We start from the raw sequence: 17418 nt of genomic DNA, 5'->3' as shown, positions 1-17418 counted from the left end.
ATTTGGGATCTGGGGCAAAAATTGGGAATTGGTCCTGCTTTGAGTAGGGGGTTGGACTAGATGACCTCCTGAGGTCCCTTCCAACCCTGATATTCTATGATAATCAAGGGAAATTTTGCTGTACCTGACAATTTTCTGTCTGTGATGAATACACAGCAAACAGTCCTAACGCAGGGTCGTAGTGTATCAGAGGCAGGCTGCAGAATTGACATTCAAAATAGTCCCACTTCTCTAAGCTCTACCCTCAAAAATGCTCCAGCTTCTCCACACTGCTAGATGTACTCTCCCAAGGATAAAAGAAAAGGAGTACTTGTGGCACCTTAGAGACTAACCAATTTATTTGAGCATAAGCTTTCGTGAGCTACAGCATCCGATGAAGTGAGCTGTAGCTCCCAATGAAGTGAGCTGTAGCTCATGAAAGCTTATGCTCAAATAAATTGGTTAGTCTCTAAGGTGCCACGCATCCTCCTTTTCTTTTTGCGAATACAGACTAACACGGCTGCTACTCTGAAACCTCTCCCAAGGATAAACTCCTGAATCACTAATCATAATTTCCTCTGTCATTGTCATATCTGCTTAATTATTAGTGCATAAATAGAAATGGTGCTGGTTTAACACCCTGCAGCGCTATCTTGTGCTCATCAAAAACACGGGCACACCATAACGCAGGCACTGGCAATGCAAGTTTCCACACATGGTCCCATCCTAGAGAAGCCACTTTTCAGTGTGAAACATTCCTCCACTTTTCATTCTCTCTCTCTCTCTCTCTCTCTCTCTCTCTCTCTCTCTTTCTGTCCAAATAGCCAATAAGGGGGTGAGTTTTTCTTAGTGAGGTTGATAATTAGAAATCAACCTGCCATAATAAACTTCTTTCAGGGACACAACTAAAGAGGTAGTCATGGCTCCTGGTTGCTCTCTAAGTTGGCTATATTTGAACCAGTATCTTATAAGTGAATATCATCTTACTTTATTACTAATCCCTTGAGGCACACAGGCCCCCAGTGTGCAGCTCAGAGGTTCTAGCTTTACACCTTGGAGATTGCCATTTTGTGAAGAGTAAGTTTTCTTTTATCATACTTAGTGTCACTTTGTCTAAAATGCAGAGGCAAAGCCTTCTGAAAAGCCTTTTAAAGATATTCACTGTGTTCCCTCTCCATGTGTATCTGTCAGCAAAACTCAGTCAGCACAAAAAGGCAGACTCTGGGCTCATTAGTAAATTCTGTGTTAGATGCGTTGTGGAAAAGTGTTTTTTTTTTCCTTAAGAAAAACAGCACTTCAGTTTTTAATCAAGGTGTAATGGTACTGGAATTTATTAAGAAGTTCTGGTGTTTTCTTTTAAAGTCTCTATTTCTCCTCGAAAAAGAATGTCTTTTAAAAGTTTCTATAGAAAACAGCAGGGTTTTTTCTCAGTCTCCTATGGATTTATTCAAAGACTGTCTTAAAAATTACTACATTTTAGTATAATTAAGCCATTTGTCCTCTCCAAACATGAGTAGAGAAGACTGAATACTTTATGTAATCAGCCCATTAGCAAAATAATCTAATGGTTAACAAAATGTATTAATAGGGAAAAAATTACAAAACCGTTTCAGTAAGCACCATAAGTAGCCTATTAGCATCTCTGTAGGTTATTGATTAGATGCATTTTCTGAACTATATCCTTCAACTTCAGTGAACCTGTCAGAGTTAACCAGTGAATAGTGTGCCCTCTCTAGCTGGCCAATAAACAGTTAATACTCTAAACCAGTGGTATGCAAATGTTAACAGCTGGAAGCTAAGCAACTTCAATAGTCCATGGAGCCAAAGAGACTAGAAACTAATCATAACATGGCATCTTGAATTTATATTGTGATGCTGTATCAATGTGTGATGGTAATACATTCTCTATTATTTAGCTAATATTCCTGTCACCCTGGAATGTAAGCTCCTGCTCACCAATTTAGCAGTCAGCAGCAAATCTTTATTCTTATTACACACTATAATTCCCAAATGATTTTGGAGTCATACAACATTTTTGTTTAAATAAGGTTGCCATTTTTCTGACATGCTTTTTTCTCCCTTTTTAACAGACTCTTTTTACTGTCATTTCTTTTAAAACTTTGTCAATAAATGGCAACTGTTAGCAACCCAGTCATAAACACAATTTCAGAGATGGCTGTGTGAAAGAGCAAGAAAGGAGGTCTGCATGCTTGCTTGAGCTCATGAAATGCATGCATATGGCCTCTCCTCTTGCTCCCATCCCTCACCATACTGCCAGCATGGCCTTCCTCACCTAGTTTTAAATATATTCGATAAACCCCTAATGAAAAACGATACAGATATGCAAATATGAAAAAAGTATAGAGACCCAGTGACCCATAATCCACTTCCCAATTCATAACCACTGAAAACAACCAATGTCAGCATTTCCCTTCCTTCTACCACTACCCCCAAAAAAGACCACTAAAAATTAGTAACTGAAAATATGGCAATTGTATTAAATCTCAAGAACTGCTAGGATCCATCTACCACATGTGCGATGATTAAGGATGTGGGAAAAAGTTAGAAAATGAATAAAATAGGGGCTGTTGTTCTAAGACCTACCAGTTCCTGGCCCATTCACTTTGGTGCTACCCAGTCTCCATCCACATGTTAGCTGATTGTGCCTATCTTGTGACTGCAGTGGAAAGTCTTAACCTTGAAGGATGACAGCAACAGAAAGACGCGGGGGAGGGGGGAAGAGGAAGAGTAATTTATGCATCACTATTCACACATGCAGTATTGTTAAGATAAATCAATCCTTCTCTCTGTGACCAGAGGCAGGATTCAATAGCAGGAAGGCCATCAAAGCACTTGTGTTCCAGATGGGAAACTAGGTGCATCCTGACAGGTTTCAGTCTGTATTCACAAAAAGAAAAGGAGTACTTGTGGCACCTTAGAGACTAACCAGTTTATTTGAGCATTTGAGCAGGCATTATGCTCAAATAAATTGGTTAGTCTCTAAGGTGCCACAAGTACTCCTTTTCTAGGTGCATCCTGTGCAGAGTGTGAAGGGGATAATAGAGAGAGAAAGGAGAGCGCTTTACCTCTAACCTCAGGAGAAACCTACAGACCATGAGTTTTCACCTTCCATTGCTAAGAGGACAGAGCATGGAGTTATGAGAATCTCTGCAAGGAAAAAACACATGGCTCACGAATAACGCTAAGGAACTATCTGTATTTATACAAGGAAATGCCTTTTGCTTATTATTGTAATACAAATAGAGTAGTGATATTCTTATTTGAACATCATGCGTTAATCACAGAAGCATAGAGATGTGCGTCCTAGGTAACAGAGTGAGGCAGTAGCAACCTGGGGTACAACCAGGAGTCTTTTGCTGTAGCCACTAAATCAAACAGATTAGCTCAAACAGCATTTGATCACCTCAGCAGACAAGCATCTATGGGGTGGAAGGAGACATTCTCTTAGTTCCTTTATTGCTGGCATGCTATTTCTTTTCTTTTTTCTCTTCCCACTCCTTGTAACCTTCTGGCTGTACAGGAGCAGGGCAAATGGAGGGAGCAGTGATGCATTTTCCCCCAACATTTCTGCATGAAAGAAAGAGTTAGTTTCTCCTCCTTTTGCTGATCTCTCCACACTCCACTAACTGTATGCATATCATCATATAGGCAGCAGAAGCTGTAGGATCAATTTCTGGCAGCATGGTCAGAAGGAAGGAAATGGCTTTAACTGGACAAGGGAGTCCTTTGTGTTTCCCATGCAGCCAGTTTAGTTCTGAGCTATCCCTGCTATGAAAACTTGCCTTTCTGAGTTACACGTAAGCTGCTGGACTGTTGATTGGATGTGCAAGCTCTGAAAGTCACACAGAAGTACATTGTGCCATGTATTCAAAGTCTGGTGGGTGATGGGTTTGAACTCCAGACCCTAATTACGAAGGACATTAGTTGGTAAGGAGAAGACTTATCCACTGATCTACATCAGAAGAGTCTACATTGCTGAGAAATGTCATGTTGCTTTTGGTGCATTTTTAGCTTGCAAATTTGTGCTCATGAGATGGGTGTGGAAAAAAGTGAATCGTTCCAACGTGGTGCTTACTGTCCAGCAAACATTCAAGAGAATGCCACATCAGATTAATGCAGTCCCTCTACTTTCCTTCCCCTTTAGAGGACTAATCTTAGAAATATAGAATAAAATAATTTGGATTTATGCAGTTGCCTCACCATGCATATTTAATTATCCCAAAATTATGTTCTAGTTTGATCCCCTCACATAGTTAAAAATATTAAAAATATTAATTTAAATTTGATCCCCTCAATTAATTAATCAATTAATTTGATCCCCTCACATAGTTAAAAATATGAATCTCATGCGCTGATGTTTACCCTTGCTCTTCAAAAATCCACTTTCCCCACTGCCCTGGTTCCTCTGCCTTTTCAAGAAGGCTTAATGTCAGGTTTAAGAGCCTCTGTCCGGGGTCTCATCCAGTTAATCTGTTTAAATTGTACATGTTTCCAGGGGCTTCCCATTTGATGTACCCTAGAGTGTATTGTGCTACTAGTATGATATTACTCTGGGCCATCTTTTGCACATGGATTGATAGAGAGGGATTACTTTTTGCTGCCTGCTAATTAGCTGTATGGTGTCAGATGGGTGAGCAGAGCAGAAAAAGTTTTGGCTCATGAATCACGATTAGGCTCTGTGGCAACCCAGCTGGAGAAGCCCTGCAGAGGCCTTGCAGCCAAAAGCACAGAATTAGAATTTTAGTCTGAATGGAGGTTTTGGCAGTGAATATTTTTGTGATATTTCATGCAGAATTGTTCACAGTAAGCTTTTCTTTATTGTCCCCTTCTTCTCTCTTGACTGGAAACTCAGTACAGCATCATAGTGCAATTATAGTTCTTTGTTGATTATCGTAGTTTTAATTGCAAGAGCAGCTCACATGGTTCTGTTTTATTTAAGAGCTTTCCACAAGAGATTAATAAGACTGAATAATAGTAAATACTTAAACTACACTTTATACCACATAAATATTACTAACTTTTGCAACATGGGGTGTTTTAATGACACTTACATGTTGTGAATATGTTATGAATATTGGAACATCACCGCCATATGCACTTCTAAATGTTAAATAACATCCACAGCTAATTTATTTTATGTTATGGTTTATTAGTGCAGTGCAACAATGCACAAAGATACGGGAAAATCTGAAAGAGAGAATGGTTGATAAATAAAATTTTAAGGATCCTTTCGTAAAAGTTCTAAAACATCTGCAACAGCTTTCGTAACTCATCACAGTGGTCAATATCCACGAATTTGCTATGATCAACACCAAAGATTTTGTTCAAAATATGTTTGCAAATAAGGGGGAGGCTTTTTAAAGCACAAAGGAAAGGCTCTTAACTGCCCTTTGTATGTCCCTAATTATACGCAAAGCTGCAAGTCCCTTCACAGTCTCTACTGGCAGACTACACTGTGCATGGCCCATCCCCACAGAGTGATTTAGCATGCTTCATCCCAGACTCCAGTGCTGAGCTTGACTTTCCCTTGACTTGGCCCTCCCGGCTGCTGGGTGATTCTGTGGCACTAGGTATCAAAAACCGAGAGCACAGAGACCTTCTCCTGTGCTCTCAATGCTGTCCCCCATCTCACTGCAGGTGCCCAGGCAGCAAGGAGGAAACATCCTGAGTGGAATGCAAAGGCCATTGAGGAAGTGTGGAGAGGGGAACAGGAACAAGAATCAGGGCAGTGCAGGGATAGCACAGGAGTCACATGTGCAGCGGGTCAGGGACAGGAGCTGGTGTGGGAGAATTAAGAACATGAGAGCCAGAAAGAGATAAAAGCAGAGGTGCACAGGGTCAGGAGAGGGGCAGAAGATAATAGCTGGGGAGACAGAGGGCAAGAAGGACAGAGCTATGGGGAGGATAGGGACAGAAACTGGAGTGGGGTACAGGAGCACAGAAATGATGGGGGTGGGGATTGGGTAGGAGTAGAGTGGGCCAGCAACAGATTGTGTAGCAAACAGAGTTTTTGACAAGTAGACAACACTCCCCTCCAGAACCTGGAATTGAACTCAGGATTCCCAAGTATCTGTAGACCCTCTGCTGTCAGAAAACAGCCATGAAACCCCCTGGCAAAGTGCTTGTTTCATCTCCCTCTAGTAACTTGCCTGCATAGAGGAAAATAGCTTTCTACTACCAGTTACTCCATTAGCTCAAGTGGCAGAGGTCTGGGTAGTGGATCTAAAGGTCCCAACATTGCTGATGACCTATTTCAAGTCAATGTGAAAACACATGGTGCATTCTGATTTTTCAGTTTGCTTTTTAAAAATGTAGGAAATTGCCTGTAAACAATAGCATGTAATAGTGCAATTATAGACTGTGTCATAATGCATACACACAAGGGGAACAAATTAAGGTTGTACAGGCATTTCTTAGCTTTTGAATGCTTGACTTTAAAACCCGAATAGCCTTTTTAGTGTGATTTTTGTATATAACTTATCGTATATTGTAGAATACACACAGTTTTTAAAAATCTCAGACCAGACCCAACAACAGGAGAATTCAGTCAAGTTTGGATTTTGCCTATATGCTCCTCATTACTTTAGTAGCTCAGTGCCTTACAGTCTTTAATATATTTATTCTCAAAGTGCTGCTGTGAGGTAGAGAAGTCATATTATCCCATTTTACAGACTGGGAACTGTGGCACAAAGGTTTAGTGACTTGCTCAGTCACACTGAAACAGAACAAGGTATGTAACCTAGTTTCCCAAGTCCTGGCCTCATGTCTTAACCACTGGACCATCCTTCCCCAGTTACCCTGCATTTTCTGACTGCTACCAGACTTTCTTCTTAAGCCTTCTCTGTCTACTTCTACACTGCCTTTTGTGCAGCTGGGCCCTGTCCACTAACTGCTCCCTATCCTAATCATCACAATGGTCCTGAATCCTTTCTCAGTCCACCTTTACACTGGTACAAAACTCTGTGTACCAAACTTCTGATTTACAGAAATGAAAGGGGGCCTGATGCTCACTGTTCCCATAGTTGCCACTGCCACTTGAGGAAACTATTTTGAAACCTAGTGCCATGTTAATGCTACCCACATAATCCTTACCCCTCTGATTACTGATCTGCATTGCCACTTGGCCAATGACCATCTGATAAGGTGACCCGAGCAGGTCAATGAACATCATCAGCATAGTCCCTCAGCTAATATTTTGAAGACACAAATTGCTATGTGAAGTGCTACATATTGTTATTACTGTCAGTATTAAAGGAGCAGTCTTCAAATGGCTCTATTCTTGGTAGGGTGAAATAAGAGAGAGCATGCTCTTTGGATATTAACAACTATGGAAGTGAGAGGGAATGGTAACAGGAATGGGAAGAGTGTAATCATCAAGAATGGAGACAGTGTTTAGATTAGGACAAGGTAATCTAAATATAAGTGGGATAAAATTAAAGAGAAGAAAATATAGCCTAAATAGCTTGTAAATTTCACAAATGTGGAAAACTCTCCCAAGTTAAGTGGCTGAAGCTCTGCTGCTATACCCACTGCATCTATCCTGGAGAAAGTGCTAAAAGCACTAGAAAATATACTATGAGTAATAATCCTGCACTGTCAAAATGTTATGAATAAGTTTTCTGATGCATGCACCAAGTTTGGCATGGTAATCAGTATCAAGAAAACAGTTGTCATGTCACAAGGTACCAACATCCCACCTAAAACCTACTTTAATAATGAAACTCTGGACAATGTGGATCACTTCTCATATCTCGGCTCAATTCTTACCAGCCCATTCAACCTTGATAGGGAACTTGATGCTGGAAGTGGCAAAACTTCTGTTTTCTTTGGCAAACTTATCTCGCATATTTGGAACAAGAAGTTGCTAACTCTGAATGCAAAGGTGTCTGTTGATCAGGCTTGTGTCCTTAGTACCCTCCTTTACAGTTGAGAAAGCTAGGTTACGTAATCCAAGCAGGGACGGAGATCGTACAGTTTTCACATTCACTGTTGTAGAAAAATCCTTGGAGTTACTTGGGCCATCAGATCACCAATAATGAGATCCTTGAGAGAACTGGCCTACAGTCTATGCAGACTGTGCTGGGCATTCTCAGGCTTCGCTGGTTGGAACATGTGGAGCACATGCCTCATGATCGTCTGCTGAAGGCTGTGCACTATGGCCAATTTAAGAATCACCTGCGATGCAGAGGAAGTCCAAAGCTCCAATACAGTGACAAGGTCAAGCAAGACCTCAAGAAATACAGCAACCCACTGACAACTGGGAAAATCCTGCCCACAGTCCTTCAGTTTGGAGAAGCCAGGTTTAGACTGGTGTAGTCATCATGGAGAACCATCAGAGAGCCCAGGGTGAGGCCCGCAGGCATGCCACGAAGCAGAGTATGCTTAAACTTCCATCTGGCAAGTGGACCTGTAGATACTCTGAGGTTTGCTGCTCATCCATTGGGCTCTTTTCCCATGCCATTGCTAAGAAACCACTGATTTTGTCATGTCTCCTTTCATCTGTCAAAATGTTGGACAGCCGTATATAACCATAGAGGTTGACTAGGTTACCTTATACTTAATTTATAAGTAATTTCCATCTCTGTCATATGTATGCTGAAAGATTAGAAGCAGGGCACTAATTTAAATACAAGAGCAATTAAAATTCACCAATCATGTGGGCCTAGATCCTCAAAGATATTTAGGTTCCTTACACTTAAATCAATGGGAGTTAGATGCCTAAATATCATCGAAGATCTGAGCCATGGAGAATATCATATAGTGAGTGAGACTATCGAGGGGAGATGAAGGGACTAGCCTGAATGTCAATAATAACTCAAAACCAGGTTTCAAGAAGTAAAGCGAAGGAAAAAGAGGCTAGGGTTAAGTGGCTTATATTGGCACTGGAGATCAAGCAAAGGCTGAGTCTGAATCCAGATTTCCTTCTTTTAGTTATCTGAGCATTCACCATGGCCCCTGAAACCGGGCATTGTTAACTGTAATGTGGGCTTAATTATACTGTCTCTGGCCTAAGCTATCTTTATGTGTGACAATATCAACTGAATTGCAACAAAACATTTCTGGTTTTCAGTGAAACATTGATGAAACATGAAAGAAAAAAAATCTCTATCAATGTGAAACCTTGGCCTTGTAAAGCAAGATCTGAGCAAGTTTCACTTTCAGAAATACCCAGACATTTTTAATATTTCTAAAAGGTGGAAGAAAGAATTAGCTCTCTGCCTTATTCTCTCTTTCTCCTCCCTGCTTAAGTCTCTCTCACATTCTTTTGCTTTTTGTCACACTGTCTCAAAGAACAGTTCCTACCTTTCTTCTATGCTGAAAAACTACTTTACCTTAAAAAACAAACCTGGTATGTCATCAGGAAGGTAAAGGGCAAAGGGTAACTTAAATATGCTGTATCAGTCTGTCTCCATTTGGTTATCATCCTTGTGATCTGTGGAAGTGGTAATACCAATGGTCATAGTTGTCAAGTGCGTTACTGGGAGTAGAAGAGGCCATAGATTGTCCATGGAGTGTCACATCAGCACGCATCGTTGTCAGAAAAGAATTAAAACCCGTATCACATGAGGTATTTCTTTCATAGGAGGCTAAGAATGCAATCTGCTGCTCATCTTATACTATTGGTTCGGATCCTGCAGTCAGTTGGATTCTGTCTCAGCAAGGAATACAAAATCAGATCCCTAGTCTGTTGCTTTTACAACTTAGAAAAAATAAAATTTTGTCAGATTCAGCATTGTTCATGAAACACATGATAGACCTCTGAGTTTAGGAGGAGGAAAGAGAATGTACAAGCCTTTGAGATCTAATTTTTGGGTGAAAAGTTTGCAGCATTATGAAATAATATATTGCAGGAGTGGAAGTTATGCAGGTAACAGGGCATGTCTGTACTGCAATGAGGAGGTGTGTTTGCAGTTGATATAGGCATACACAAGCTACATTTGCTCTATCTAGATTGAAGCTATCTCAGGTCTATCTGCATGTGCTGTAATCACAAATCCTCATTACAGTGTAGAGATTCCCATAGAGACAGCATTAAACTGTATCTGCCTACAGTAAGAACAACAGCTTCTGGCACAGGCAACAGTCCGAAAAGTAGTGTTCATGCACGTGGTAGCAAAACTAGCAAGAAAACTCAACTGCGTCAATTTCTGGGGGGGGGAAGTTATGCTGGGGTGGGGAGAGCAGGGGCGATTAACCTCCAGTTTTTCACTTGGGTTAAAAGCACTAACGTCTCAGGTTAATAAAATGCTTAATCAAAACAAAACAGAAAATCCTTCCCCCAGAAAGGTAGAGAACATACTGGTTAGAAACAGATGTGCAGATGTGGTCGCTCCATCTCAAAAAAGATATATTGAAATTGGAAAAGGTTCAGAAAAGGACAACAAAAATGATTAGGGGTTATGGAATGGCTTCCATATGAGGAGAGATGAATAAGACTGTCACTTTTCAGCTTGGAAAAGAGACGACTAAGGGGGGATATAGGTCTGTAAAATCGTGTCTGGTGTGGAGAAAGTAAATATGGAAGTTTCAGAGTAACAGCCGTGTTAGTCTGTATTCGCAAAAAGAAAAGGAGTACTTGTGGCACCTTAGAGACTAACCAATTTATTTGAGCATGAGCTTTCGTGACCTACAGCTCACTTCATCGGATGCATACCGTGGAAACTGCAGAAGACATTATATACACACAGAGACCATGAAACAATACCTCCTCCCAGCCCACTGTCCTGCTGGTAATAGCTTATCTAAAGTGATCATCAAGTTGGGCCATTTCCAGCACAAATCCAGGTTTTCTCACCCTCCGCCCCCCCACACACAAACTCACTCTCCTGCTGGTAATAGCCCATCCAAAGTGACAACTCTCTTCACAATGTGTATGATAATCAAGGTGGGCCATTTCCTGCACAAATCCAGGTTCTCTCACTCCCTCACCCCCCTCCAAAAACCACACACACAAACTCACTCTCCTGCTGGTAATAGCTCATCCAAAGTGACCACTCTCCCTACAATGTGCATGATAATCAAGGTGGGCCATTTCCAGCACAAATCCAGGTTTTCTCACCCTCCCCCCACCCCCATACACACACAAACTCACTCTCCTGCTGGTAATAGCTTATCAAAAGTGATCATCAAGTTGGGCCATTTCCAGCACAAATCCAGGTTTTCTCACCCTCCACCACCCCCCCACACAAACTCACTCTCCTGCTGGTTGGATGGGCTATTACCAGCAGGAGAGTGAGTTTGTGTGTGGGGGGGTGGAGGGTGAGAAAACCTGGATTTGTGCTGGAAATGGCCCACCTTGATTATCATGCACATTGTAGGGAGAGTGGTCACTTTGGATAAGCTATTACCAGCAGGAGAGTGAGTTTGTGTGTGGGGAGGCGGAGGGTGAGAAAACCTGGATTTGTGCTGGAAATGGCCCAACTTGATGATCACTTTAGATAAGCTATTACCAGCAGGACAGTGGGCTGGGAGGAGGTATTGTTTCATGGTCTCTGTGTATATAATGTCTTCTGCAGTTTCCACGGTATGCATCCGATGAAGTGAGCTGTAGCTCACGAAAGCTCATGCTCAAATAAATTGGTTAGTCTCTAAGGTGCCACAAGTACTCCATTTCTTTTTGTAAATATGGAAGTGTTATTTACTCCTCATAACATATGAACTAGGGGTCATCAAATGAAATTAATAGGCAGCAGGTTTAAAACAAAAGGAAGTATTTTTTTCACACAACGCGCAGTCAAGCTGTGGAACTCCTTGCGAGAGGACGTTGTGAAGGCCAAGACTATAACAGGGTTCAAAAAAGAACTAGATAAGTTCATGGAGGATAGCTCCATCAATGGCTTTGAGCCAGGATGGGCAGGGATGGTGTGCCTAGCCTCTGTTTGCCAGAAGCTGGGAATGGCTGACAGGGGATGGATCACTTGATGATTACCTGTTCTGTTCATTCCCTCTGGGGCACCTGGCATTGGCCACTGCTGGAATACAGGATACTGGGCTAGATGGACCTTTGGTCTGACCCAATTTGGCCCTTCTTATGTAAACAATCCCCCCCCCCAAAAAAAAAAATTAACAAACTGTATTTTTCTTCTGAGGATCTCATTTCAAAACACTTTGAACACTTCATAACACTTGAAGTTATGTAGAGACTGGAAGCAACATCAGCTATCAGTTATAATCAGGCCCAGTGTGAACTGAACTGTCCTAAGCTCAACACCAGCTGACATCCTCTCGCCCATAAGAGAGTCAGAAGTCTGTCATGTGGGCAAGGAAGAACCCAGAGGAAGAGTGTGTGGAACACCTACTCTTTCTGCCTTTCTTTCACTATAATGGTTCTACAGACTCTGAGCCTGCCATATTTTTCCTATTTGGCACAAAGAGAAGTGCAGGTGCTAACTTGTTTTTTTCCTAGAAAGCTGTTTTCTGTGAATATAATGGTGAAAATTAACACTGGCTAAATTTCTTATTTTATTGCCAAACTTATCATTTGATGCCCACCCCCCCAGAATATGAGGCTGAGATTTTCAAAAAAGCCTAAGGAAGTTAGGCACCCAAACACTACTGACATTCAAATGGGCACTTCACTAACTCCCTTAGGCTCATTTGAAAATCTCACTCTCGATAAATACATGCATTGCATTTTTTAAAGTGAATTTTGAAAAGTGTTAGCATGCATGCATTGCCAAGCTTATTTAGTATGTTTTCTGCTGGTCTAATATTAATTTTCCTGCTTGTGGAACATATAAAAATATTCCATATTTTTAACTTCCGTTTGCAAGAACAATCCCATTATACCAGATGGAGGGAAATAATCTGCCAAAACCACTAGCTGTAACCAGGAGACTGTAATTTACTGACACTCCACTTACACATTCGACACTCCCAGAATCATACAAAAAAGTGCAGGTGAATTCAAGGTGAACCAGGACATTTTCAGCATGTCTCACACGATTATAAATCCCAAGATACTTGAGATGATCTTTTAATGGGAATTAAGAAACTAGCTCTTACTGGCTTTGCTTAAAAGTGCCAACATTCTGCAGCTGAGCTGCCCAGATGTTTACTCTGAGTGTGTCATTAGTGTTGCAGTGGTATAATCACTGACTGAAGATTCTCACTAAATGCAGGAAACCTCACTTGCTTGAAAATTATTTTGGAAAACTTCCCAGGTTATATATTGCAGAAGACTGAGTTAGTGTAGCAATAATTAATACATTGCCAGAATGAAGTAGAACTCCACATCTAAAAATGTTCTTAGTGCTTTGCCAAATAAGTGAAATGTTCATATACATGATCTGTCTTGACTGCATAAGTTAGTGAGTCAATCAAGGTTAGGTTGGGGGACAGGAATCTTTTGTTTTGAACAAGCAAAAAAAAATATTTTAAACCCACAATCCTATTCTTTTATTTTTCTCTGGTGGCTGTTTCTTGTATTTCTTTTTTCCTCTGGCCACTTGTCGAAGTGTTGTGCTCAACATTAAAATAATACATTTACTATGGGCTTTTTGTTTCAAAATCTAAGTTTTCCCAGTGATTTCTTTTGCAAGGTTGGTTCTGTTAGTTCTGTATGGGCTAAAATTCTGCCTTCAGAGTCAAACCTGCGATTTCCTCTGAATTTAGCAAGAGATGTACATACACTTATCTGAGGGCAATAGCGAGCCTGAACGTGGTTTTAGCAAGGCCTACCCTTGCATACCCCTGTCATAAATATAAAGGGAAGGGTAACCACCTTTCTGTATACAGTGCTATAAAATCCCTATTGGCCAGAGGCAAAGTCCTTTTACCTGTAAAGGGTTAAGAAGCTCGGGTAGCCTGGCTGGCACCTGGCCCAAAATGACCAATGGGGGCACAAGATACTTTCAAATCTGGAGCGGGGGGAAAGGCTTTTGTCTGTCTGTGTGATACCTTTGCCAGGAACAGATCAGGGATGCAAGCCCTCCAACTCCTGTAAAGTTAGTAAATAATCTACCTAGAAAATGCATTAGGTTTTCTTTGTTTTGGCTTGTGAAATTCGCTGTGCTGGAGGAAATGTGTATTCCTGTTTTTGTGTCTTTTTGTAACTTAAGGTTTTGCCTAGAGGGACTTTCTGTGTTTTGAATCTGACTGCCTATAAGATTATCTTCCATTCTGATCTTACAGAGTTGTTCTTTTATCTTTTTTTGTTCTTCTAATAAGTTCTGTTTTTTAAGAATCTGATTGGGTTTTTTGGGTCTTAAAAATCCAAGGTTGGTTTGTGCTCATATTGTTTATTCTCAAGCCTCCCCAGGAAAGGGGGTGTAAGGGCTTGGGGGGATATTTTGGGGAAATTGGAACTCCAAGTGGTCCTTTCCCTGATTAAATTGTTAAATCACTTGGTGGTGGCAATGTTTTACCTAATCCAAGGGCAAAGACTTTGTGCCTTGGGGAGGTTTTAACCTAAGCTGGTAGAAATAAGCTTAGGGGGTCTTTCATGCTGGTCCTCCCATCTGTACCCTAGAGTTCAGAGTGGGGAGGGAACCCTGACAACCCGAAGTTTGTCAGCACAGGTATTAGTGTGCATGTGCACAGGCCCTTTGAAAATAGTAGCATCCATGAAAAACCTTTTTATTGTGAGTATACCCAATTCTGGCCTAGTATTCTCCACCTTCCCCTCCCCCCAATTATGCTGCTTCTTTTCTTTTCATCTTGCCTATACCTTCACTACCTGGTTTTTGACCCTTTCCTTCTATAGATAACAAATGTTTCCAAATTAACATAAAATATTTTTCTTCAGTGATGCTATTTCTTCTGGAACACTCTGATCCTCCTTCTACATCAAATGCATTAAATTCTTTCTGACATCAGCATTACCCCTTGGTTAAATCAGAGTCCTCAATTCAATTGGGTGTCATGTAGGCTTAGCTATATATAAACAATATTAGTTTTATAATGCTTCTTTCTGTTTCACTTTACTTTCCTCTAGGGATTTTTCTTCTTGTTTTCTTCAAATTTCCTGTAAAATAAAAGACATTTCCTCTTACTGAAGGTTGTTCTACAAAATGTTTATTCTCATAAAGATAAAAGAGAAGCAACTAGACAGACAAAGCTCCATTACTGTAATGTGGTTATCCATTTTTTTTCTGTACATTATCTTTAAGCCTAACCAATGAGACGTCTCTTTCATAATTGTCTATGAAGTATATACCAGCAGAAGCTTAGTCTTTCCTCTTTTGTGCTGGGTATAGTTTCCCTCCTTCAAACAGTTAATGTTGAGCATAGTGTTGTTATTATGACCAAGTCTGTTTTTTTTTTAATTTGTTGATAGTGTAGCAGCCAAATTCATCTGTTGTAGTCTACTAATGTCAATGAAATTACACTGAGAAGTAATATAGCCCTTCTGATGTACAAATAATTCAGTTGTTTGTAATAGGAATTATCTTGAGGTGAATGTCAGAATCTTTGGGGGAAAATGACCTTACATGTGTTAGTTACCCATATTATTACCTGTTTTTAGGTAACATTCAAAGCATCAAGATATTCAGTTTCACCAGATTTAAGATTTGTTCTTCTTGCATATGATGTTAAACAGGTAAGCAAACTACTCATACATTCAATTGTCTCATTAACTGACACTTTACATGTTTTATCATTTCTGATTTAACTTATGATTTCATTTAGTATAATTAGATACAAATATGGTTTATTTTTTCTCCCCCAGTGCTTTAAATGAAATTGATGGCAGTATCTATCTATCTAGATAGATAGATAGATAAATAGATCCTCAGCTGGTATAAATTAGTATAGCTCCTTTGAAATAGTGTTATGCTAATGATCTTATCTACAGTTTATAATTTGTAAAGAAAAAATAATGGAAATACACGCTTAATTATCCAAAGCTGAATTATCTAATGCTCCCTGCTATCCAAAAGAAATAATGTCATCTGTCATTTATAAAGGGTCAAACTCTAGACTAGTGATACTCAGACTGAGGCTGAAAAGCTGCAAGTGGCTCTTTATTATGTCTCCGGTTGCTCTTTGCTCACATGATATTAAAAGACTGGGTAATTTAGTTATTAACCGATCAGGATGCTTATACAATGTTATTAACCAATTGTAGAATACTCCATTGGTCATTTTGCTATGAGAATGGTGTGTGTGTGTGTGTGTGATATATACATATAAAGAGGGAGAGAGAAATGAAATAGTGCATTCAAACTACTGTGGCTCTTTTGGACACTGTTGATTGCTAATTTGGCCCCTGAACCACTGAGGTCTGAGTATCACTGCTCTAGACCCATTCAAGTCATGGGAGTTTTACCGTTGTCTTCAGTAACACTAGGATTTGGGCCATAGAAAGTCCCTCAGACTATATCCAAATGTATGTTTCTCATGATATTTGGATAATCAAGGCTGTGCAGAGTGTTAGTATTTTGGCATACAGTTTACATTAGTAAAACCATAATCTGATTATCTAAAATTTGAATCTTTTGGAACAGGAAAATTAAAGAAGGGTTTAAGTGTGGTAAACACAGAGAAGCCAAGATTTTGTCTCAAACACTGATTACATATAAAAGGTGAATTGGCATTCGCATTATTCACAAGACTTTGATAGACTGATGTATTAAATCGCTATACAAATAAACCTTTTTTTCTTCTTTTTTAAGTTTTGGGACAATAAACTCTGAGTTACAAATTCCACAGAGGTGAAACATTTTGCTTCCCTTAATTTCAGAAATCAGTATTCAGAAATTGGTTCATATTAATTTTATTACTTATTTTTGATAAGCCTCATGTTGGTAACTCACCTTAGACTTCTTGTGTTTAGCATACTGAATTTCTTGCAATAAAAAATATTCATTTCCAGGTCAGAATAAAAGCCTAACAGGTGCACTGGTAACATTCCTTTATTGATTTCTAGACCCGTAACCTTAATGATTATGTCTGCAACTTGGAAAATATGTTGACAGCTAATAGAACATACTGGAGTGGTGTGATGTAAAGGAAAAAAAGTAACTTCTTAAAGACTGTTATTTATTTGAGTCTCATTTAAAGTCTATTGAATTAAATGGGAGCTTTTCCAATGAACAGTCTTCTTTCTTTCTTTCTTTCTTTCTTTCTTTCTTTCTTTCTTTCTTTCTTTCTTTCTTTCTTTCTTTCTTTCTACCAAGTTAAAAAGGAAGCAATTAATACTTTTTCTGTTCATTAATTTGTTCAGACAGGTGATGATTTTCTTTTAAAATTAATTTCTGCAAAAAATTCTAGGCCTTACTTGGGCAACAGTCACATGGTATGTTTCTGTACCTTGACAATAGGTGTGTGACTCTCAAAATCTGAATTCCTATGCAAATTCTAGTGATTACCATACGTTTTTCCATTATTTGCGTAAAACCTATTTTCTTTAAAATTCACACAAGTAAAATCATTTAGTAAAAAAGTTACAGAAAACAGCACAGAGGTGAAAATACA

The 17418-nt window shown here is 39.7% G+C and overlaps 1 protein-coding gene across 3 annotated transcripts in view; it reads left to right on the top strand.

Annotated features, from left to right (window-relative positions):
* DPP10 (dipeptidyl peptidase like 10) overlaps positions 1 to 17418 on the top strand; it is a 451693-nt gene that overhangs the window by 245923 nt on the left and 188352 nt on the right. For all 3 annotated transcript variants that reach the window (XM_073305257.1, XM_073305256.1, XM_073305258.1), the window contains one exon: positions 15467 to 15541. In XM_073305257.1, the coding sequence (XP_073161358.1) occupies positions 15467 to 15541 (75 nt within the window). The remainder of the gene's footprint in view (positions 1 to 15466; positions 15542 to 17418) is intronic.

The sequence above is a fragment of the Lepidochelys kempii genome, chromosome 11, assembly GCF_965140265.1.
Source record: "Lepidochelys kempii isolate rLepKem1 chromosome 11, rLepKem1.hap2, whole genome shotgun sequence".
NCBI lineage: Eukaryota > Metazoa > Chordata > Testudines > Cheloniidae > Lepidochelys > Lepidochelys kempii.
The sequence above is the reverse complement of the archived record's forward strand: the minus strand, read 5'-3'. Positions and strand labels throughout refer to the sequence as shown.